Source organism: Brachyistius frenatus, unplaced genomic scaffold, assembly GCF_029030835.1.
Source record: "Brachyistius frenatus isolate BFR_SWC_R1_liver_20210118 unplaced genomic scaffold, ASM2903083v1 Contig_30, whole genome shotgun sequence".
NCBI classification, from domain to species: domain Eukaryota; kingdom Metazoa; phylum Chordata; class Actinopteri; family Embiotocidae; genus Brachyistius; species Brachyistius frenatus.
In genome coordinates, this window is record NW_027210629.1 from 3,177,133 (window position 1) to 3,202,338 (window position 25,206).

At 38.9% G+C, this 25,206-nt stretch overlaps 1 protein-coding gene across 2 annotated transcripts in view; it reads left to right on the forward strand.

Moving 5' to 3' along the window:
• Window positions 1-25,206, forward strand: part of ipo11 (importin 11) — a 111,935-nt gene that overhangs the window by 21,333 nt on the left and 65,396 nt on the right. For both annotated transcript variants that reach the window (XR_011310944.1, XM_069699552.1), the window contains exons 8-16: window positions 1,106-1,154; window positions 4,471-4,541; window positions 4,713-4,905; window positions 5,530-5,682; window positions 6,420-6,463; window positions 8,449-8,539; window positions 9,747-9,794; window positions 13,210-13,315; window positions 23,822-23,948. Coding sequence is in view for 1 of the 2 variants with exons in the window: in XM_069699552.1 (XP_069555653.1) it covers window positions 1,106-1,154; window positions 4,471-4,541; window positions 4,713-4,905; window positions 5,530-5,682; window positions 6,420-6,463; window positions 8,449-8,539; window positions 9,747-9,794; window positions 13,210-13,315; window positions 23,822-23,948 (882 nt within the window). In the remaining variant the exon portion in view is untranslated. The remainder of the gene's footprint in view (window positions 1-1,105; window positions 1,155-4,470; window positions 4,542-4,712; window positions 4,906-5,529; window positions 5,683-6,419; window positions 6,464-8,448; window positions 8,540-9,746; window positions 9,795-13,209; window positions 13,316-23,821; window positions 23,949-25,206) is intronic.

Consider the following 25,206-nt stretch of genomic DNA (forward strand, 5'->3'; position numbering starts at 1 on the left):
CTTCATCAGAAACAAAACTCACTTTGGAAATCACTGTTGCTTCTCAGTATGTAAGTAAGTACCATCTTGGAGTTAACAACCATCCTTGTGTGACTACCAAAAAAACCCCAAAAAATGGCTCATTCAGTCGAGCCATTTTAAGAAACAATATACTGCAGCTTTCTACACCCAGGGATGTGCACATATAATTGACCACATACAATTGAAACATTTGCTAAATTTTAGCCTTGAATTGCCACCCACTGCTCTTTTCTTTGATCACATGTGGCTTTAACATTCTTCTGCCTTAACAAACTACTTCTCACAGCACTGCTTCCATGCCCCCTTTGATGCCCAAAACCCAGTCTGAAATATTCCATCTTTTTTTTTTTTACCATCCCAGTTCATTTTATTGACATTTGTTTACTTTTCACTTCATCCTCGTGTATTCTTCACAGTTAGCCTTAATTATTTTCCACTTAAATTGTCAAACCTTTTGTTCTGTCACAACTGAGTCACTGAATATCTGTATTTTGCACTCCCTTCTGCATTTTGTAATTCCTGCATGCTCTATTTAAGTATCTCTTTTCTCATCTTTAATTTTATCCACCTTAGATCAGCCTCTTTTTTGAAGTCCCACCACAGCTTTACAAATGTCTGCTGTGAACTGTAATCTCCCACCGTCTCCGCTGTGCTCCTCTCGTGATCCCACTCTTTCTTTTACTAGCTCTGTTAGGAGCTTTAGTTGCTGGCTGGGCTGCGGTGGCTGAATGTGTGATTAATGACACTGCTGTTGACCTCATGGCTGAACATTAATGCAGAACTAAACAGCTTGCATCTCCATCTATCATCTAATTTCCCATGCTAAACTGCTACTACACCAAGCTACAGAAAATTGATTCTGTTTCATTCCGGGTAGCTGACACTTTTATTTATACTCCTGAGTACAGAGGCGAGTGTACCCACGCACTCTTGCTCATACACAACAGTCAAATACGAAAGATATTCCCTTGTTAGTATATCAGCTTCTGGGCAATACTTATTAAGCAATCATGAGTGATTCAACTGCAGGAATGTTGAAGAGATTCAACTTTATCTCACCCTCTCTTCATCTCTTCCTTTTCAGGGTTTCCTGAATGCAGTGTTTGAAAGGCTAAAACAGTTCTTGGAATGCTGTGAGTACTCGTCTCTTTCTCTGTCCTGAATCTCTGATTCAACGCTTCTCCCTTCAGTAAACAAACGCAGTTACCGGTGCTTCATCTAAGGCATGCAGAAGGCACGTACTTAAAAGTCAAATATATTTTATGACGCCCAAAGTCGAGGTCTCATGGCATAATCTAGGTGTAGAATTAAAAGTTCCGATGGAGTCATCCTGAGGGGCTTGGTTTTTAATTCATGTCTCTTCACAGGTATGAGAAAACGGAAGTACAACTTATGCTCACAATCATTTAAGAGTATGAGCTGGACTCAAGGAATGGGAATCTGCGTAATAGTTAGAGAGAACAGATTAAAGACTCTAGATACACTGCTAGATATGAACATAAAAAAACAAGCAATAAAGATTTACAAAAATGATTAAGTAATCCCACCCTTCTCCAACTCCTTTCAAATCAAACCATGTTTGCCTCCACTGATATTTTACTAGCTTCCATGTGATGGTGATCTGTCACTGTTGTTTCCCAGCCCGGCATCCTGCGTTAACAGCTGTTGAAGTTTTATACTCTGATCTTTTGAAAAAACAAATTGTGCTACTTTAATATTTTTCGCTGTGCTCTTACATTTCTTCATGTACTCCTTGTTTTGTTTTTTTTGTTATAGAGGAGCACTTGTGCTCCTTTGGAAATAGGTCAGTGTAGAGTCCTACTGTTGTAGTACTCACATGAGCTGAGTAGAACTGAAATCTAACCATACTGAGCCGGAACTCCCTTCAGTGGCAGGTATTTACCCTTTTAGATTAAATAGTTCCAGGTACTAAAAAAACCAAAGAAAAAATGCCCAGGAACCAAAAATCCCCGTTTCCCTGTTTGTAAGGTATATTAGAGTGATGTTTTCCAAAGTATCTACTGTTGTCCTCATACTAATACTACCATCCTAAAAGTAGAGTTGGCCAGTGTCTTCATCATTGTGTGAATGAAGCTGTACAGTGAAAGCAGCTGCAGTATTAAACACTAGGCTATTTTCAGACAGTCACTCCCTTCACTTGATCTCACTGTCAATGATCCCTCTTTTTTCTTTTCCATACAAGTTTGTCAGAGTCAACTCCACGAGCTGCCATAGCAGCAGATGCTAGCTAATATAATTTTGTATATCAGCCACTACCATCACCTCCAATATTCACTCTGCTGATGGCAAAGGAGACAGGATCAGGGTACTGTTGGTATTTGGGGCTGGCAGATAATGGAAACGGAAAGGCAGCTCACAGCCGGGACGGTGAGAAATATCAGCTCTGCACAGCCTGATAAGGTCTGCCATATAAACAGGTGTTTTTCGGACACTCTTTGTGCTCCATTCAGATGTCTGGCTTTTTCTGTTTGATGTTTGTCCCCCAACTGAGGTCACCCGTGTACCTTTGTCAGTCACCATATTGTTGAAAACTTTTTTGCTAAGCTACCTGTCTGTCAGAAATAATGACTACCCTTTTGTTTCATCGGCATTCCTCTTGTCTATGTCTAGATTAGCAGATTTTGTCGGCTCAGATAAATTACCTCGGTGACTGATGACTTTGGACAACATCTGCTAACATTACCAGGTGTCACACACCTGCAGACAAAGAAACAGTGGAATGGACACTTTGACAATAAAATATAACGGTGTTTTGATCTGCATGATTGCTGATCTATACAAAATCTGAAAAAAGCAAGTGAACGACACATCCTTTGAGCCAGCTAACCTTTTTAATGAATCTATTATCGCTTTAAATTAGTACTTGCTCAATTAAATTAACGTGTGTATAAAGCAAGAGGAAAACAATGACTCTGCCTGTTCAGAGATGATTGGACGAATGCCAGAGACAGTTATTGTCTCTACTGATTTCATCGGCGGGGTTGACAAGAAGGTAAACTACATGGGACATATTTATTAGCTCTGGCATTATGAGTGGTTTTATGGAGCCAACATTTACATCAGAGGGAGTGAGTCATTCATTTTTTTAGTTCTTTTATTACTGTACTTTATTATATGCACCAGTGCTTGTAATGGGCCCATGGGACTATTGCAAGGCAGCAAGGTCAAGTGGGAATTTTACCTTAAAGAAAGTAAATTTCTTCAAGTAAATCAAGATAAAAATAAATTTGACACCCTCTTTCTTTTACTGCCCCTATTGTAATATGCTGCAACTGCTGCTGTTGGCTTTTGATACTGGTTAATTATGCTGCAAATCATATCTGTTGGGTAGAGGCTAAAATATTTGTTGCCCATGGTTTTTACTTAAGTCCCAAGATGGTTTATAGAGGAGTCTGTCAGTGTTAGGCAAACTGCCATATACACTGTACATAAATATTTAGTATTTTCTGACTTAGCACTGTAATACTCTTTTTTTTTTTTTTTAATGCTGATGACACTCTCTCTTGAAACATGAGACACTTTGATGTTCCCAATCCTAAATGGAAATCTAATTGAGCATCGTAAACACTTTGGAATCTTGTTATATAGTAGATTGTCCCAAAAAAACTGATGTTAAACAACTTGGCTCAAATTGGATAGTTATACCAAGAAAAACCTACTATATGATTAACAGTAGAATACAATTAAGTGAGCAAGAATAGCTCCTCATATATTCCCATTACTTTAATTAAAATCCACTGGATTCAAAAGCTTGAATAATATGTAAGTTGCTCCCTCTGTCTATGTTCCTAGAGAGAACACTGTAACTGTGTTTTAGTCAGGATTCACTTGTGGTCAAGAGATATTTGAGTATTTGTAATTAAATGAATATAGATCTTTCACTTTGAAACATAACTTTTACACAGCATTACATTTCATGAATGTAAGTCAGCCACTGCATTTACAATAAATAAGCTCTAAGGTGTCCTGATAGAGGTATATATACTTAATTTTTTTTTAAATTTTTACTTTGGTAAATTTCACATTAGAACACCTAATTTCACTAATTTTAAAATCATTTTTGGCAATAGTTCTGTCTCAGTCCTGTGTGCTGCAGTAACTGGGGACAGGTCGCTGTGATTTGGCACTATATACATAAAATTCAGTGGAATTGATGTTGCTTCATGTGAGGTGTTTAAGGGACATCGCCTACTGAAATAAAAACTAAAGACTTTGTGTAATGTGTGATGTATTTTTCTTTCTTTCTGAATGTATTTTTATACAATTTTTATTAATAGGTGTCATTGAGGAAGCGGTATTGTAGTCAAGATATTGGCACCGTTATTATACATTTTTGAACAATACCCAACCATACCCAAGGAGGCTGTATGTTTGTGTTAAGTGTACTGCTTCTGTGAAGTAACAAGCCCGTATGGTTTTGTGTTTCAGGTCGCCAGGTTGGTTCAGATAGCACATGCAGAGAAAAGCTGGAAAAGACGATCATACTATACACTAAAGTTGTGAGTTTACTTCAATATTATTGAAATAGAAATACATAAAAATTGTCTGTTTCATTATTAATGTACAAGTTGTATATTTTGCATTGCATAGTTTCCAGCTCAATTTTGTTTTAATCTTGTTCCCTTTCTGTGTTTGTCTTTTTCTGCACTTTCCCCCTCCTTTCCATGTAGCTGTTAGATTTCCTGGAGTGCCATCCATGTGCATTTATACCTCTAATCCAGCGTTCCCTGGAATTTGCAGTTAGCTACGTGTTCACACCTGAAGGAGAAGGAGTGACCTTTGAGCGATTCATTGTTCAGTGCATGAACCTCATCAAGATCATTGTAAAGAATGAGGCCTACAAACCTGCTAAGAACATTGACGGTAGGATGTGAATGCTTTGTAAAAGAGAGGAAGGCTGGAGAATATGAAGGATGAATGATGTGATAACAACAAGAAAGTTAAAAAACCATGGTAGATTAGTGATCAAAATTGCAGACATGGATGAGGAATAGAAAAATCGGAATGAAAGCTGCACAATGTCGTAATACCATCGGTTTTACTGTTCCTCACCACAGCTCATGTTTATTTCATGCAGTCAGAAGCATGCAGAGCTTCATAAGCAATGGAGGACTGCACTTGGTCTTTGTTCTGTCAGCTGGCATGGCCTTTGGTGTGCCTTACTGAAGATCCATCTCCAAAGCAATTATTCTAGCGAGCCACATTTTTGTGTTTCTTGGTTTATTGCCCTGGTTTCGTTTGAATGTGCTGAGGGTCCAGAGATAAGTCTTACTTCCGGCTCGATTTATAAATGAAGAGTGCTTCAAACAAAAGACAGTACCAATATGACTCAATGCAATGCATGCATTCTATTAAGTAACTGTACGTTAGATAACTGTAATTGTGTTTAAATATTAATGGTGAGTTCATTCTTCTGATTTCCTTTATTCCTTTTTGATTCTCTTCTTCTGTCATTGTGACTCCTCTCCCTCCCTTCTCCGCCTTCAGACAGTAAACCAGAAAGTCTGGAGGCTCACAAGATCAAGACAGCCTTCTTCACACACCCCACTCTGACAGAGATTGGGCGCCGGCTCGTCTCACACTACTTCCTTCTCACAGAAGAAGAGCTGGCAATGTGGGAAGAGGACCCGGAGAGCTTTGGTAATAGCACATCCCCAGATACTCGGGCCGAATCCAAATGTCCAGACTTATCTGGACTTGCAGACTGTCCCAGTTAACACGCATGTTCTCAGGAAGTCCAGGACGAGAAGAGTTTGATAATTCATGAAGTCAGCACTATGGCTATGGGTATTTTTTGATGTACTAGTGATGTGGTATCAATAATGGTATCTTGAAATGTGATTTATAACCTAAAGCATCAGACAAGTGTTTTTTTTTCTAGCTGTTATTTAACATTAAATTCAGTGTTAATGCATTGATGTTTAAAATAGAGGAGCAATTTCATCACAATTTGTAAAATGCTATAAGTTGTGGTCACATGCTGATATTTATCTCAAGCAGTATTACTCCATGTTTTATAGGTTGTGTGTATTTGTGTGCAATCAAGGATATAAGAAGGTCAATATCGTGGTGTTGGTTTTAACTATAGCTGCAGATAAGCTCTGGCTAACAGATTTTATTTTCCTTGCAGCCCAGTGTCCTCATAGACTTGATCAAATAACCACTCAGACACAATACTTCATAATGTTGAGCCCACAAGGGCCCAGTGTGGCAGTGCAGAGTGTTGATATTTGGATTCAGTTTTATGGTCAGATAGAGCCACATATTACGGTGTAAAAAAACATGTCAAGATGTACAGAGTTGTTGCCGTGCAACCTCAGGCAAAACCTACCGATCAGCATTTTCTACGAAGTAAACATTTTTCATTATCTCTCCAGCCGTTGAAGAAACAGGTGGCGACTCTTGGAAATACAGTCTACGGGTAAGTAAAGATGACATTTCCTACGTACACGCATACCAAGAAATGGTCCATTTTATATCTTTGTTCTAATCACCCCAGCAGTAGGATCGTATAGTTTTTATGTTCGTGTCCAGTGATGGTCATTGTACAATCTGTTTATTCTGCTCTGACAGGTTTGATGTCGAAAAAGGAAAATAAATAATGAATCATATTCCCACGTAAAAAATAACAAGTTCAGCATCAACTCATGAACCCTTAACTTGAAGAGAAATGTTGATGAGAAGAAACTAAATCAGTCCCCTGAGTTTGTGATAAAAATGAAATGTCTGGAATGTCTTTATTATTAAAATATATAAATGTAGAATTAAAGAACCACGGCAACATTGCAGTGTCATTTCTATAATATTAATTGTGACAAATCTTTTTAGTGTGTGCTATATTTTCAAAAATTCAAAGCAGCGTTATATGTGGTGGCCCTTAGAAAGGTGTATACATTACAGCATCAGAAAACAGTTCGTGCTGCCTGGAGCTTCACAGCTTTTCTTGGCGGCTGACTACTTAGTTGGCAGAGGCTCATCGTCAGCTGTTGCGGATGCATAACATAATCTCTTATCCACGGTCTTATATTTGCTGTCAAGTCCTTATTTCTCTTTGCCTTCCCGTTCTGCGTTGGGCCCCATTTGACTTGCTTTCATCACTTGGGCTGACAAACTTTTGCCCTGATGTTTTCTTTGAAGTACAGTGACGCCATTCCTTGATTGAACTTCAAGGTCGTGTCGCGAGCCTTTTTATTCATTTAAAAATCGCTGCAGAAGAAGAAAAGTGGGATTACGGTCCATGAAAATTTATTCAAGAGTTAATTACATACAAATTTGGATTTCTCAGTAGAAAAAGGCTATTTAAGAGCTTCACTTACTTTTTAATCCATCAGTGTTTCTTTTTTTTTTTTAGGTCAGTGTTACATTATTAAAGTACATAAAGACATTCAGAGATTAAAACACTAGCTGCCTAATTAATATTTTTAATGCAAATTTAAGAATATGCTAAAAGTTTTTAACTGTTTTGTTTAAGTAAAATAGTTAAGATCATAATTTTAAAGGACTTTTTTCTGGATAAATGGCTCATGGAGATGGACTAATCTGTGGATCCATGCTGAGAAGAATCAGCACATAGGCCTGAGAGGTTAATTTTAGATTGGATTCAGTTAGTTTTACACGTTCTCTTCTGTAAATGCTTAACGCTTGTTAAGGAGCTCATCCCTTTCCCTCAACAGTGCATTTCCTCTTTTTGACCTTCGTATTAGCACATCGTCATGCTCAAGAGGGTTCTGGGATCAAATGTCCGTGCCTATCGTTTCTTTCTATGGTCACCAATTCTAATGGTTGATTATAGATGACCTTCCCTTATCAATATTCCCACCTGTCTATACAGACCAGAGAGTTTTGTGTTTGCGCAATTAGGTTTTTAGAAGTGTCATGTAACCTCTGGCCTTTTGCTATCGGAGAGGAAGGGAAATACTTACATGCTGTGAGATGTCACTGATACCATGTCGCATGGCATGTATATGTAGGAACAGATCGGTCAGATTTCTCGCACCTTTTAGATGGTATTGATTCTTTTCTTTGGTGACATCGAAAATCAATAATCTAATCACAGGGGGGGTGCACCATTTCTCTATTGAACACAGACACACAAACACAGAAATCCCCTGACAACGTCATATTTACTTTTTATTGAGCTGTTAACTCGATGCAATGTTTACCATTATTTGTGGGAGTGAGTTTGTCAAGCCAATTTGTGTAGTTTTTTTTTCTTTTTTTTTCTTTCTGACAAAACTACACAGTTGGTTGCCAAGAGTGTCGATAGATGTGATACTAGGGAAAAGAAAACATGAATTATAATTATGACTTCCACATACAGTAACACAGTAACATCATGCGTGTGCCTTCCCTTCTGGCAATTAACTAGCTTTCTGTTTGTCCCTTCTGCTCTGTTTCTCTGTTCAGCCGTGTACTGAGGTGTTGTTCCTGGATATCTTCCACAACTACAGTCAGACCCTGACACCAGTGCTATTGGATATGGTTCAGAATCTACAAGGTCAGCTAAAATGTCAATTCAAATATTATTACCTGCCGAACACACAGTCTGCTCTCGTTCCAGTGGAATTTTAAACATCTTTTCACGACAGGAAAAACATGTAGTCTGGAGCCAGTTAATTAGATACACCTAGCTAAAACAATGTTCTCATACTGTTCTGAAATACATAAATATATTCCATTTATTGTCGTTTTGGGGGCTGATTGTGAAAGGTATTATGTGGGCTAGTTTTTAATGAGAGTGAGAGGTCTTTCTAATATTTGTCCACCCCAATGCAATCATAAAGAGCCCCTTTATCATGTATTTTAATTTAAATTGTGGACTTTTTGTGCTGTCTTTTATGAACCCTATGCAAAATATTTGAAACCTCCTTTGATTCTGAACAATGTTGTGCCCATACAATTGCCTAACATTGCCTCAGTTCACCTGTAACATAGATAGATGTGCTTCAGATCACAGACCCTATTTCCCATCATTAACTGTAGCACTGTCACCTCAAAGCAAGTGATGCATATTTCATGTCAGAAAACAGTTGGTGTTCATGTTGCCTTAAGTAGTCACGGAATCTGTAACATGCAATCTGAAGTCCTGATAGTACCTTGAGGTTCCCCGGAGACGACCATCATAACCACCACCCTCATCTCTCATCTCTCCAGTCACTCAGTCACTCAGTCACACAGTGTCTCTCTCACACACACACACACGCATGCACACACACACACACACACACACACGCATGCATGCGCACGCATATGTTGGGCACACTGCTCCTGGTCTCCTGGGGCTACTGGCGTGTAGCTCTTGTTCTATTGCTTTATTGTTGCCATTGCTCACAAGGGCGGATTAAAGGGTCTGTTTCTCCCTTGTGGCTCAAGCTGCTCTCCTTTTCAAGTGACAGAGTGGAAATTGGTTCTGTTGCAGCAAGGAAAATGCGAGATTGAGTAATTGTATGGTTGAAAGAAGGCACCGATTGATTTTGAAACGGGAGTACACAACAAGGACTAATAGAGAGGGAGAGGACAGACCAGTAAAATGACTAATCAACACTGATAGAGAGGTGCTCACGCCTTTTCAAGTTTCAAGTGTGTTGTGATATGGTCACTGGGTGGATTAAATTCTACCCTTCTTTTGTTGTCATTGAACAATGTTTGTATAGTAAGAATATTGTAAATTGCATTCAATTACATGTATGTTTGTGTCTTTTCAGGCCCGACCAATGTGGAGGACCGTGTTCAGTTGCTAATGAAGGATGCAGGTCAGTCAAAGGCTCACCTAATCGTGCTGTTTCAATAACTGCTACCATCCTTTATGTCAGTTTTGTTAACTCATAAAATTGCCAAAGTTAGAGTTTTCTAGTGTTATTATTTTATCTTTGCAAAATCTGAAAGTTGTGAAGTTGCAATGTTTTCCAAACCCAATGCTAACAAATGGAGTGAGAGAAATTTACATTCAGACATATTAACACCGACATTAAGACACATTTGAATAGAAAGAGCTTTAAGATGCATAACACATCATTTCTGGTGAGGATAAAAAAAAAAAAAAAAAAAGAAAAAAATCCTAATTGTTTGAGAGATTGCTTTTTTTTTTTTTTTTGGTTACCTTTTTACAATGTAGTCTGTTCTTGCAATAGTGCTCTTGCACTATGTGACATCCATAGGCTTCTCTTTTCCCCTGTCTTGTCTTTTCTGCTGTGTCTTTTTCTTATCTGTACCTGCTTTTATTATTTATAACTCTGGCTGACCAGGGCTGCTGCTCTGATGGTTTTATGGTATAAAATCATTGCCTGTGAAGAGGGTATCTGTTAAAGCCTGATGCCTGTAGCGATCCCAGCAGTCTGCTGACAGTGTTGATATAACAGCCGACACCATTGGGATGATGAAGCTGTTCTGTGGTAGAAACAGCAGTGACAGAAAATCGTAGCTGTGAGAGCTAAAGCTGGTTCAAGGCCTAGCAGGGCTCTTACTCAGAGCAGTGCTGATATATATATATATATATTTTTTTTTTTCTCCAAGGAAATAAATGGGACAAAATTTACAATTGTGCTAATACAATTAGAAACTAAGACCTTGACTAAATTATGTGAAAAATCGGGTCCAGTGTTTTTCTGTGTGCCAATCCAACGTTACCCGCCATAGCTTGCGTCAATGAGCGGAAGAGTTGAACAGGCACATTAGTTCATCCTACAGTACGTGCTACAATGACATTTGTTATATATAATATGCAGTGCTGCATAATAACCACAGTTGTGACAAAACCACAACCTCCTGCTTTAGAGTCTTTTTATAGCTGACAAATGCTGCTAACTGGCATTTAACCAAACGTAAACTACTCTTGAAGGCAGCGTTATTAATTTTTGTTGCTGCAGATATCCATGAGGTGTTTACAGGTTTTTATATTCCCTGTATCAGTCATATGCTTTTCATTTTGATACTGCAGGGACATTAACTTGCAAATCAATTTTTTTGGGAATGCAGAATAGTGCAGACCCAGAAATTATTATACTGTATCCCAAAGCCAGCCAAATTGAATTGAGTAACAGAAAACATCGTGTTGTATTGACAATAAGGAAGTCATCAGATTCGCATTACACGATTATCATGGCGGAAATAATTCACAAACAAAATCATTATAATTATAATGCTATCAGCAGGGATATCATGTTAAACCGGCAGTAATGAGAGGTGGCAGTATTACTCTTTAGCATATGTTGACATCCGCCACTAAACACACAAAAATGAAAGAGCCGACACATTGTATTAGGATTGAAAATAGCTGACGACCGATCTGCTCAAGGCCTGGCAAGTTTCACATAAGGTAGACGAGAAGTTAGTCTTAGCCAAACTAGTCGGCTATGAAAGACTCCTTCACAATGCTATATGTATATATACCACTGCACTATCTTGTGCATTTATGGTTTTGAGTCCTGGCCCATTTTTTTGTTTTTGTCTTTATGGAAATATTCAAAAACTGCATGATTTATTTAAAGCAAGTATTTCTTCTCCCTGACCTAGTGCTGTTTAATTTCTTTGTTCTCAAAAGTTACAAAGGAGTAATGCATGCTGGGAAATGCTCATTTGTTTTGTCGGAAGACCTCACCCCATTTAATTTGTGATATGTTGTGTGTCAAAGAGGCATTTTACATTGTTGGGATTGCAGCTGTTTCGCAATCCTCTATGAAAAGCACATTTGGCCATTGTAATTAATGGTCACAGCAATTTGCATATGCAACGGATCACTAGTTTAATTGTTATGCAACTGTGCTATTTATAAGGTTGGGGATACTTGCAGTCAGCTGAGACTGATGAAGCGACTTGAATAAAACATTTCTCCCACTAAACTTTAACTTTGGTTCCAGATGAAGCTGGATAATTGAGCATTCCTCAAAACAGCTCTGCCTTGCTTTTCCTCTTTGGCTTTTCACTCTGTTTTTCTCTCATACACACTAGGGGTGGACGGCATGGCCCTAAAATAATATCACCACATATCTGGGTATTTTTGCGATAACGATATTTTTTAAGTCAAAATCCAGAAAAATGCGTGATTATTCATTTGAATCCCATACAATTTCTACAAACATGTTATAGATTTATTTCAGCATAAACGTAACATTATACCATCAAATATTCACAAAAAACTAAACAAAAAGCATCGCTGTTCTTTAGTTGTAAACAACAGTAACTCAAAGTGAGATTCGGGTTCTGTATAAAGCACTGAGTGGGGGATTTGGAGGTGCAGCGGTGCAGGAGAGGGGCTGCTCTGCCAGGACGACGACATGATCAGCCGCAGAGCTTCTAACTACTTCCTCACCCCTGTTGGCAGATTCAGCGACGTGCAGGCCTGATTTTTCTGAAATGCGGCGTCTACGTTCGCCCATTAATAACGTGCTTCTGTTGAACTTTTATTTTGTAACGACTCGACTGGTTCACCAGAGCGTCTGCTGCGCTCCGCGTGAGGAGCTCTTTGTGTGTGAAGTGGAGTGCAGCTGCCTGGTGTGAAGCACACAGAGAACAGAGGAGGAACGGAGGAGAAATAGCTCCAACGTCAATTATGCTCGTAACCGAGCTGAAAACCTGCCGAATACAGCGGCTCTCAGTCGTGCCTGTTGCTCGCTACGCTGCAAATGCGTGCCATACATTTCTGCTGCGTAAAAGTATGAAGTCATTACATCCATTCACGATATACATTTTTTTTTTTTTTTTTAATATCGTCACAAAATTATACCGGTATTATCGTGAACGATATGATATGGCACACCACTAATTCACGCATAAATCACACACTTGCAGACATACAGTACATCTCAATATAGTCCCTCCCACCGCCAGCCTTACATACAACTACAGAATTAAAGTAATGGAAAAGGTGGGTTTCTCTCCCATTAAATCTTCTCCTTTTTCTATCTTTGTTCTTTTCCACTCACTCCCCTTGTCTTCTTTTTGCATCTAAAAATGTATTTTTCAAGATAAAATATCATAGAAACACACACCATCTCTTATATTTGTTTTGTTTGGGTCCCTTTATCTCCCTCTATGATATTGCTCTCATACTACCACCCCCTTTTCTAATCTATGTTTTATCATTATTTGTTTCTTTTTAGTTCTGAATTTCATTATGAATACTGTGACTGATTGATACTGATTATCCAACTGTGGTTGTTTTGTCTGCAGTTTACAATGCAGTTGGACTGGCAGCCTACGAGCTCTTTGACAATGTGGACTTTGACCAGTGGTTCAAGAATCAACTCCTTGGAGAGCTCCAAGTCAGCCATCACAGGTATTGTTTTGGAAGTAATGCAGTAGTTTTTCCCCCATATCTTTATTTCATTTCTCTCCGTTTCAATATTTTATACTTTACAGTGCAACCAAAATAATACCCAGCTCTGCCTAAACTAGGAAAATGTTTTTGGTAATTCTCTCAGAAGAGTTGGAGGGAGTCAGGTTGCCTTCTCAAACCCTTCAGTGTTTATATTTCAAAAAAAGTAGGTGGTGAACGACACTGCTTTTAGTCCAAATCACATATGAGCTCATAAATTACCGCAGAGTTAAATTGCAATCTGTGTGCCGAATTTAATAGGCTTTTATGAGGACATTCTTATTGCAGTGCATTTAAAATTAATTGTATTTTATATATTGCATTCTATAATTGATGTACTCTGATTTGAAGGTGATCACTTTTGTTTATGGCACATTTGGTCTCACAAGAACTATACAGGGTTGAAACAATAATAGTGAAACTTAGACCAGCCGAGTGGCTCTTTTTTAAATGGTTGTGTTACTCTATGTGAGCTCACATTCACACAATAGTGCTGTCTGATATGTTGCATAGTTAACACTCCTTCTAGTGTAATTCAAATTAACTGACTATCGACCTCTTTCCCGTCTCTTGATAACAGTCAGCAGCAGAGTGAAATCATGCCCAAAAAGCTCATAAATAAGACACTAATACTTGGAGTCAATTTCCGTCATGGTCACATCAACAGCTTCTGCTTGTAGTCACACAATCACGCTACGAGCAGCAGCCAAGCTTGTTATAACATCGGCCCTCACGCAGACTAATAAAATAAAACAACAACAATCAAAAAAACAGTTGTCCAAAAACTCGGAACGAACCTATTCACGGGTCTATAGTCAGCTCAAGTAACGATAAACAGGAAGCTGCCAGATGAGTGTTTTTTCTAACACTTTTTAAGTGTTGAAAAAAACAGAATGGCCGAAGGCGAAGTAGTACGAGTGAAACGAGGAACAAAGAAGTGCTTCGCACACACAGACTCCAAGACCATCAAAGCAAAAAGCCTGCAGCATTCAAAAGGTCGGCCACTCAAGTCGGTCCTGACGTCAAAGGACAGGCATGCTGATGTCACTGTGCAGGTGCGAGTCAACCCTCCACTTTTTTTTTTTTTTTTTTTTTTTACTTTTTATTTTTTATTACTTTTTCTTTTGTAAGATTGTTCACCTCCTCATCCCAATTGTGTTTTTGATTTTTCAAAACTGCACTTTATTGTTTGTTTTGTTTGGACAAATGGAGCTCATCGAGACACAACGTAAACTGACCAGAGATGTCACTAGAGGATAGGAAGAAGAAGAAACCCAAATGAGCAAAAAGCACAGTGATGCAGCCAAAGGACACCTCTCCTTTTTTTTTTTTTCTCAATCTTTTATGCACTTGCATATCCATTTATTAAAAAGTGGTGCAATAATGAGAAACCTGTAAGAAAACCATCCTGAAAGAATCATGCCACATGTCATATTTACTCTTCAGCTGCTCAAAGATGAAAGAGTACTTCCTAGCTTGTTAACTGGCATCGCAGTGGACACAGCAGTGGCATGTCAGCCCAGAGCAGAGTGACCGTCAAAAGCAATCAAACATTTTCAAAACATTTAATTGTGGAGTTGACCTCCAAATATAATACATTGCATGTGTTAACAGCAATGAAAGAATGTCACCGAGTGCGACAGCCTGGTAATACATATAATATAAATACATTATTGGCTTTAATCACCTGAGGAAAATTGTTGACAATGAAAAGATAACACTGACCTTATCCTCTAACTGTCAAATAATGTATTTTTAAGCGACGGAGATGTGCTCAGATGATAACCCTATTGCTTTGTTCTGAGAGGATTTTCTACATTCAGGAAAGCCAACGTTAGTTACATGAATGGCAGCAGATCAACTTTTCAACTCCCATTAATATCCGTGTTCTGAGGTGCTAAAGGAAGCTGTATTTCTGTCAGATTTCAGATGTTCACACCGTCTTTTGAAGCGCTTTCTGCATGATTCTTTCTGCTAGTTTCATCACGGATTTAAATAGTGTCTCCGTCACCGAGTGGAGGTCTTTCTTGTGTGTGAGTGTGTGAGCATACATATGTTCACAGACTTCCTTGCATTCACGTTGCTTGTCTTCACGTTGTCAGCATGTCATCTTGTTTTACATTCTGTGGCAATTCAATATTTGATTCTCAATTCTCAGTGGAGTGCAGCGGAAAGAAGAATATAATTCTTCAGATATGTGGGGAAAAAAACTCTGCCGCTAAAGTTCATCAAACTCACATTTTTCCCTGCTTGATCTCTGTCTAGAATGGGGAGTAACATGTGACATCTCACCACACTTAAGTCACTCTATGTACATTTCACCCAGCAGCTAAAGTAACCGCTGGTCAATCGTTAAAAGTCCACTACTTCTCTGTTCGCCTTTCCTACATATTTAATCTGAAACCTCTCATTATCAAGCAGCATCTTTTGTCACACTCAGAGCACCTTAACACCAAATTTCTCCTCTGCATGCTGCAATGCATACATTTTGAACGGATTTGTATGGATTGTGGTTTTATTTCATGCGTAGGATCTTCTATTTGATACTGTAGATGTAAACGACACCTTTTAAACATTATGCATATTACATAATACCACCAGACAGTCACCAGACAGTTACAAATCCCTGTTCCATACTGTGGAGGCCCACAATTGAAAAAGCTGTCACACTTGTGGCAGTGACTAAACAAGAGACCTGTTGTGCCTTGGTATCAAAGCCAGCCATGCCAGACATCAGTGCTTTGCACAACTGCCCAAGGTTTATAAGAGGATGTTCCTTTTTTACTGATGCTGCTTTCAGGTTAATCCCAAAGGTGCAGTTGGATTGACACTGGGAAATAGCGAGGACCAGGTCATAAAGTGTGTATTGTAGACTTGTGATAATTTCTAATGGTCTGTGCCGCCTGACTTATCTCTACTCAGTTCAAGTTTTTGTGCTGTGCTACACTCGGCAAAGTGCCACAACTGTACAGTCTTCTAATGATCCTCTCTAGCTCACGACAGTAATACTTTTCAATGTTACCTATTCTGTCTGTTCCATACATCATTATTTGCAGTTTATTTAGGTGCTTATTTTGCAAATAATAAAGAGTGACCCTCTGCTTTTGCAAGACAGGGTCGATATTATATGTAGTCACAGAGTGCGCAAGCACAATAAATTAACAGAAAATACTGATTTGTCCTGTCTGATCCAACAACTTTTATGCCTCCAGGGTGCTGACAGCAGGTGTCCGTCCATTCTTTCGTCCGATTTTTGGAAACACGTTTTCTCATTAGGAAACTATCTCAGGGACACCTTGAGGGAATTTCTTCAAGTTTGGAAAAATGTTCACTTGGACTGAAATATGAACTGATCAGATTTTCTTGGTTGAAGAGCAAAAGTCAAGCTCCCGTCCCGTCCATCCCATTCTCGTGAATACAATATCTCAGGAAGCCGTCGAGGGAATTTCCCAGAATCTTTTACTGGGACTGATTAGAATTTGGTGATGAAAGGTTTCATGCAAAACATGTATACGGCCATAAATCAAGAATTCCTATGCTAATTATGACATAATTTCCCACAATATCTAATATCCATTATTCAAGCCATATCTTATGAATAGAAGGGGATGCTGAGACATTTGGTCGGATACAGCATTGGTGATAATAATCTTGGTTGTCTACCGTGGGGGACTGTGTGGTTATTCTGTGCTGTCAGTTTGAAAATGTGAGTGAAGCATCCACGTTTTCGAATTCGTAGCTTCATCGCAGCAACATCCATATTTAAAACATTGTCTATTGTCATGGCTTCAACTTTTGTGTTCTATCCGAATCATCTTAATTAACCAAGTCGGTGAACACATACAAAGGATTTCAAAATCTTTATCGCATTTATTACACGAGTTTGAACAGACATTGACGTAAGCTGCAACTTGACTAGTTGGCAAAGGACTACAGCTCGGAGCGGTGATTTTAGCTGGTTTCTATTTCAGTATATAATCCAGCCTCAGTCAGGTTGTGGAGGGGAGCTTCTAATATGTTCATTTTCTTTGCTTTTGCTGGACTGTCGCATTTTGGATCTATTTCAAGTGTGTGTGTGTGTGTGTGTGTGTGTGTGTGTGTGTGTGTGTGTGTGTGTGTGTGTGTGTGTGTGTGTGTGTGTGTGTGTGTGCGCGTGCGCGCACTGGGGTGAAGCTAAAGTTGGCAGAGCTGAGCTGAATTCAGCCGATGGCTTGTTGGTTGAGAGTGTGTTTACTCTATATACAGTACTGTTTTTATATTGCGTCTTAGGTAATGTAGGCTTTTTAACGGAGAAATTATGTTGCATTATTGTTACTTTCCACATTCAACAGGTTAGAATATACTATATGTTCTCACACACACACACACACACACACACACACACACACACACACACACACACACACACACACACACACACACACACACACACACACACACACACACACACACACACACACACACACACACACACACACACACACACAACCCTCAATATATATTTTTCTATTGTGAAAATAGGAACGCTTGATCAAACACAGTAGTGACATGGCTGAACTATTTCCCCAGCTTGGCAATATCTCTGAGAAGCAGAAGGAAAATACCTATTTGAGTGTTTTGCCAGAGGCCTCATTCAAATCAGATTTTCTGGCAGACACACTTTCCTGTGCACATTTGTGGTTGTTACCAGAACAGTTCCAGATACTGCGCTGTCTGCCTTCCTTGGCCCTCTGGGTGATGGCTGTTGGAGCATGTAATACAGCATGCTTATTTTGATCTTTACATCTTAATTGACATCGTAAAACAACAAATAACAAACATTTACAACAATATAGAAAGCAAAGAGGAACAATTTTATATAAATAGAAAAGTGAAGTAAAGTTTGTTTCTATGGGAAAAAAAACAAAAACAGTCTCATTAGAGCAGCTAAATTCAGGTTTTTGACAGACTGGGAATCCCAGGTCTGAACCCACCTGCTCTCACACCTGGAGGATGTTCTTCTTTTTTCTGATCTCACGATTTGTCTGTGCCAGTAACCATGCTGGTTCCTTAGGGTTGGATATTCTCTCGATCTTATTGATTTTTATCATGCTCATCACTTCTGCTTCTGAATCAATGCATGCTTCTGAATCAATGCATTTTATCAGTGTTGGAAGAAATATTCAGGTCCTTTACTTAAGTTAATGTAACAATACTCCATTGATCATTTTAACATTTATTGAAATATATATATATATAAACACAAAAACACAGATATACATACATGAAAATATAAAATATATTTGTGTAGAAAATACGCTTTCTGGAAGCTACTCACAAGCTACAGTTTTTGTTTTTGTAGTGCAAGTATGTCGACATAAATAATCTTCTTTCAGTAATTGTTTGGCTGAAACCAAACGGATCAGGAAGAATACACATTTGCCATTAGGTCTCTAATTAAACGTTTTCTCATTCCTTCCTCCTTTCTTCAAAAGTTGACTGGACTGTATGATGCAGTAAAATTATTAGTGACATCAACCAATGCTTGCTTTTTACTGATTGGACAGCAAAACCGGACACAGAGACAAAGCTTCCAGTTGAGAACCATACAAATTTCATTTCAAACATCTTTGATATTTGCATGAATCAACCGACAAAGGAACTTTTTAAATGATGTTAGCTGAAAGGACGTTTGTATCTTGTGGATCTGCGGGACGGTTGCGGTGCTGCAGCTCTATTGTTGTCGAGTTTATTGTCTTCATATTTTGAGAGAAATCGTGTGAAAGCTCCCCCCCCCCTTTTTTTTTTTTTTTTTTTCCCAAAGCATGTCAGGATTTTAAAAGTGAAAGCAGCCTCTAGCTAAATATTGCCAAGCAATGCAAACATCAGGAATTCTGCGGTGCCAAAGTTTAAAAGTGAGATAAGAATTGCTTACACGGGAAACTGAAAAACGGACAGTTTTTTGGCAATTGGTCACGGTAAAAGGAGGATAATATCCTTCAAGTTTCTATGTTCATGATTGTAATGGATGTCTGGATGAGGCGAATCCCCCTCGGCTTTACATCGGGTGGGCCTGAGCCTCTCCGTCATCCAGTGCAGCCATAGAATGCAAACTTGAAGGGTAATATTCCCTACCGTTCATGGTCAAGTTGTGTACGTGTTTACTTATTTGCTTGCAGGTTTCATAATCTTTGCCTTAATGGGCTGTGATAGTGCTGTTTTGCCTCTTCACTGATTTCAGCTTGCGACCCGCGTAAATCTATCTGTAACACGCAGCATGAAGCAGCCACAGTGTAAATATTATTAACCATATCTGTCAGCAAAGCTGTTGTGTGCGCCCTGCTCCTGTGGCTGGGCCTCAGGCAGCCACTCGGTTAGTTGTCATTTTTTTACATAACAACAACACAAACACGCAGAATGCAGTCATACTTGCGCACTCATACTTTGATTTTGAATCACTGTCAGTCTTTTGCTTCCATCTCTGCCTCAGCCAAAACAGTTGACATACCTGTGATGAGTCATCATTCATTAGAGCAAACAGAGGACGGCAAGTGATCTTGAAGTCCACATACACACATGCATATACGCGCAACAAACTTACACGACTCGTACTTGGGCTTCGCCACACACACCCTTAGTATCACTTATGTGGACATCTGAAAATAGCCAGGAGGAGCTTTTTGTGTCACCTCCACAGACAGATACAGCTATAGTGTATGTTCCATTATTCATCTGTCAGACTGCTTGCAAACCAGTCTGTGAAACACTTGCCACATTTGGCTTTTCGTGGCAATGTCAAAATTGCAAAAAGTTATAAAAGGCGGTCCGTATCCTGGGTAACCGATAGATCCTGTAAAATTGTTTGGTCTACTGGTTCTCTTTACTTTCCCTTATTGGTATTTTTTGACACCACAGATAGATTTTTGTTAGCTTCATATTGCAAACATAATTGAGGTGGTTGCGTTCACACTGGGGTAAATGTTGAAGGTGTGATGAAGAAAAACAATCACATTGGATTTTTAAATTGATTGAGCTGGCCAGGTCATTGAGTCAGACTGAATGAATGAGACTTTTCACACTGTTTGGTTCATGACCTAATACACTGTTGCCTGATTATAAATATTGCCTGTTTGAGGTCTGTATTTGTGGAGTTTCCAATTCTTAAACTACTTTTAGAATAACTCGGCTTACTTCTGTTTCTTTTGTATCCCAGTTTCAAGGTCTTTGACACCATTAGCAGAATAAACTTGGAGTCCCAGTGAGGATACTGACATTTGTTCACAGGGCTGTAGCTAAAAGGCTAAAAGGCATTGGCCCAATGCAAAAGAACAAATACCAAACGAGCATTGTGAGACACTCTTCACATTCTCAGTCCAAGAGGAACTTGCCTGAAATCGCCTCATCCATATTAAGGAAATTGGGTTTCCAATTTGCATCACATAAAAAAAAAAAAAGTTATCACAGCAACAAAGCAATAATCATATTATTTAAGCGCATGCAAACACTAAATATTAAACAAAAGAAGCATTGCACAACATTCTTGTTACTTATTTTACAAAGTATGTCACTAATCAAGGGGAAATGTCCACTGAATAAAAACAAAGGTCATCTCGTTGGAGGATAATGTAAAATTAGGATTCTGCCATTCTTTTTCGATCATATTTTGTCCATGGATTTCTCGTGTTCGCCAGAATGACGAGCAGGGTTCCTGACAGCTGTGTGAAGTTTTGGAGGTGGAGACAGGTTTAGCATGGATGAGTCATGTCTTGACCTTTTGACTGATATACAAATACCCACATCAACCTGCCTGTCCATCTGCGTTTGTTCTTTTCTTCCACTTTGCCGGTGCACTAATAATAAACAGTACCAGCTGTAGACTCCCCGGTTGAAGCAGATATTCTGTATTTGACATATCAAAGATGGCACACATGTACCAGCCATATGTTGTATGTATTGGTTGGAACAATTACCTTTTAGCCACTTCCGCAGATGCTTTGAATGACTAATAATTAGCATAATGGAGAGGGAGGCTGTGGCTCAGTCGGTAGAGTGGGTTGCACACTGATCCCCAGCTCCTCCTGTCCACATGCCTAAGTGCCCTTGAGCAAGACACTGAACCCTAAAATTGCTCCCGATGGTGTACCATCGGTGTGTTGTAAGTCGCTTTGGATAAAAGCGTCAGCTAAATGAAATGTAATGTCATAATGAAATATTCCTATCAGAATTCATTGTTGAAATATTTCAGAATTCATTTTGTATCTTAAGTTTAAGCTTTAATACATACTCAAACAGATAGTATTTCCCCAATGGTTGTCTACTGCATGTTGGAAAATATCAATTTTTCTTGTGTTCTCTTAAAGAATACACCAAAAAATGTCAGTGTCCTAGATTGAATTTTTGTGACTGGTAGTGGGATGATGGATAATGATCTGTAATTTCATAATTTACATGTAATGTCACTCACTTCACATTGGAGTGCCAGTGTGCTGGTGCCAAGCTGTTGTGTTCAACCTGATAATAGAGAGAACTCTGGGAATGTGCCCATGGCCTGTCGACTGGCCTTGCTACACCTGCTCTATTGTGTGACAAACTTCCAATATGTTCATGGCATTAAGAAAATCAGATTGGCTGCTTTTATTTTCCTTTAAAAGTAATTGAACGCTGGTTTATTTCTCCTTGCATGCTCCACTGCTTCTGAGCAGTGTCGTCTTGTGCTTTTAAGATGGTTAGAAATCAAGTACAAATAGGATTTATCTTAATGTTATTAGTGACAGTAATCTTGATGCTTGGTCTTTGTTCTTAAAAACAAAAGCAAGCTTTTTTGCTTATTAGTATTAAACTCTCTCACACACACACACACACACACACACACACACACACACACACACACACACACACACACACACACACACACACACACACACACACACACACACACACACACACACACACACACACACACACACACACACACACACACACCGTCTCTAAGTCCAGAGTCATGCTGTTGTCTCGTATCCTCTGGCCAGCGGCCCAGACTTTGGTCTCTCGCTCCCTGTGGATATTTGACAAGAAGCCAATAAGAGTGTCATCCCTCCGTCCTCTCATCTCTGTCAAGGCGGTCCTTAGAAACAGTTTCTGCCTCAGATACAAAAAGAGCACATGCTGAGGGACACTTGCCCAATACAACTGTTGAAAAACCAACACTTCCCAACAGCAGTGCCTCACATTTGGGACAGGCAATGTAGGGCATTTTAATTCCTATCCAACACCAACCGGCCCCAGTAGGTTTTATTTTTTAACATTCAAAAAAGCACGCAATATATTCATTCCTAACTTTCTTCACCGTGATCTTCTTTTTTAACCTCAATCCGTTTTTTGTTGAAGAATTGATCCCCTGTCCTCCTCACTTTTCTCTATAATAGTGCCATTGTATCTGCTTCTGTCTTGCAGTGAACTACACATGCATGAAAAAATGTGCATAAACTGAGTGCGGGCGACGTAATCCTGGAGTTGAATTTGTGTAATACAGTGACCGCAGGGGTGAAAGAAATATTCAGATCTTTTCCTAAAGTAAAAGGAACAATAATTCAATGTGAAAATACTCAATTACACAGTGCGTGAAAAATGTTCCTTCAGTGCATAAGTATTTGTAACAAAATGTGGTTAAATACTGGTTTGGTCCCTCGGCCTGATATGTTATCGTTTATCACATCATTAGATTATTAATACTGAAGTCATCCGTGTGTAAGCAGCATATTACCGTTGTGGCTGCTGCAGGTGAAGGTGGTTTGAACTACTTTGCATTTGGTTTTATATCCAGGGCCAGCACATAAATCTGAGGGATTGTCAGATGATTACTCGCTGAGGAAAGAAGAAAAAAAACACCATGTTTTGTGTTATATGAGGGCTGAATCATGTGAAAAGTTTAGAAGTAAAGAAAATCTGCGTTTGGTAAAGTTGTTAACTCAGACATCTGAAATATGACTGATAACACACCTGCCAATTAGGTTGGAAACAACTGGGTGCATCTTTAACAATATATTTTAAAAGCTTATTGTATTATCCATTGTGTCAAATCTGCATTTGAAATGTAACTAAATAAATGTAAGTGTGTAAGTATTAAATAGTGTTAAAAAACAGTACTTGAGTAAATATACTTAGTTACTTACCACCACTGAGCCACGGTGATATTTGGCTCTCTCCGTCAGAGCACATATTTACAGTCTCCAGCATACACAAGCTCCTAATAGAAGAATTTCGAGGATGAGCTATAAGCATTGACAGCACAGATTTCATCATTTGAATAGCTGGCCCTGGAGTTTTTGATGGTTACATCACTACTTCATATAAATTGTAAGGATACGATTAGAGAGACAGCTGGTTCATCTTTCCAAATTAGGATATGGATGAAGAGTGCAGAGAATTCATCTGTTGAAATATTTCTATTTCACCACAACTTAACTCCTCTCTTTTTCTCTCCTCCAGATACAAGTTGATTCGCAGACGAGTCATCTGGCTAATAGGACAGTGGATCTCCGTTAAGTTCAAATCTGACCTACGACCTTTACTGTACGAGGTCATCCTGAACCTTATGCAGGACCCCGACTTAGTGGTAAGGCTGCTCCATACGCAAAGTCTGTCTTTTTTTTCTTTTTAAAATTTTTTTTTTTTTAAAAGCTGTTTATTATGACTGGAGCGCCAGCTTTCCTCCTTGAAAACATTGGATTCATAATAAGGCTGGTCGATACGTTTGACCATATATCGATATATATATATTTTTTTGGAGGATATTGTAAGAGACAACATCGTTTATATAGATATATTTGCTATTGGTGTTAAGTGCTGCCTATATTGCCGTCTGGTGAAACATAGCACTGGCTTCTTGCTTTCTACGGGTGCTTCCAATTCACTGAGACCCGCCTTAATTTACAGCAAACAAACTACAGTAGTTACATGTTGGATTGTTACTACGGAAGGCAGATGAATAACTGAACACAAGACACACTGAGCAGCAGAGAGCCGGAAAGAAGCCACCGCTAACTGCTGAGCTAAAGTCGCTAACAGACCTGAACAACTTGGAAACATTTAAATCGTTTAAGTTTACAGCGGTAATAAAACGCAGTGATGAAGAATGGAGCAAGTGAACTGGGTTGAGAGAGCAATAACACAGCTGCGCCGTAACCCGGAGCAGCACGTCAGTCTGTTTGATGATGAAAACAACTGACGGAGCATCTCAGAGAAAGACCTGTCTCTCTTTAACATAGGCTATTTTCTTCATATAATCTTTCATTTACATGTTTTGCAACAGTATATTTTCAATCAAGAAGGAAACTCTTGCCTTTGTATTATATTTTAGTCACACTGTGTTAATAAAAGTGCTTGTGACCTTTCACATGTCGCTTTGACTGGCACATGAATATTCAACCCACTTCATAGAAAATGTTTAGCTATATATTGTATATCGCCACTCACCCAAAAATATGTCGGCATATGACTTTTGGTACATATCGCCCAGCCCCAATTCATAATGACTGAAATGGGCCATCAGTGAAAGTGCACAGTCAGCTACTCAAACACAGTTCTCTGCCTAACAGCATGGAACCACGGCTATTATGCTGCCGGCTTTCTACAAACAAATCGTCAGTCAGGGACTGTAACAAGATTTTGCCATCTTAGCTCTCGAATTATTATTTTAGATTTTCCTTGATATTTTCTTTTGTTTGTCTCAAAACAGATGCTGTTGAGATTAATACTACATTTTCTATTTACCCATAAACATTTTTATTCAGCCTTGATAAACTCCAATCTTATTTTGGAAACCTGGTTGTTATTATGCCGCAGTCATCCTCCGTTCAAATTACTTTTCGCCA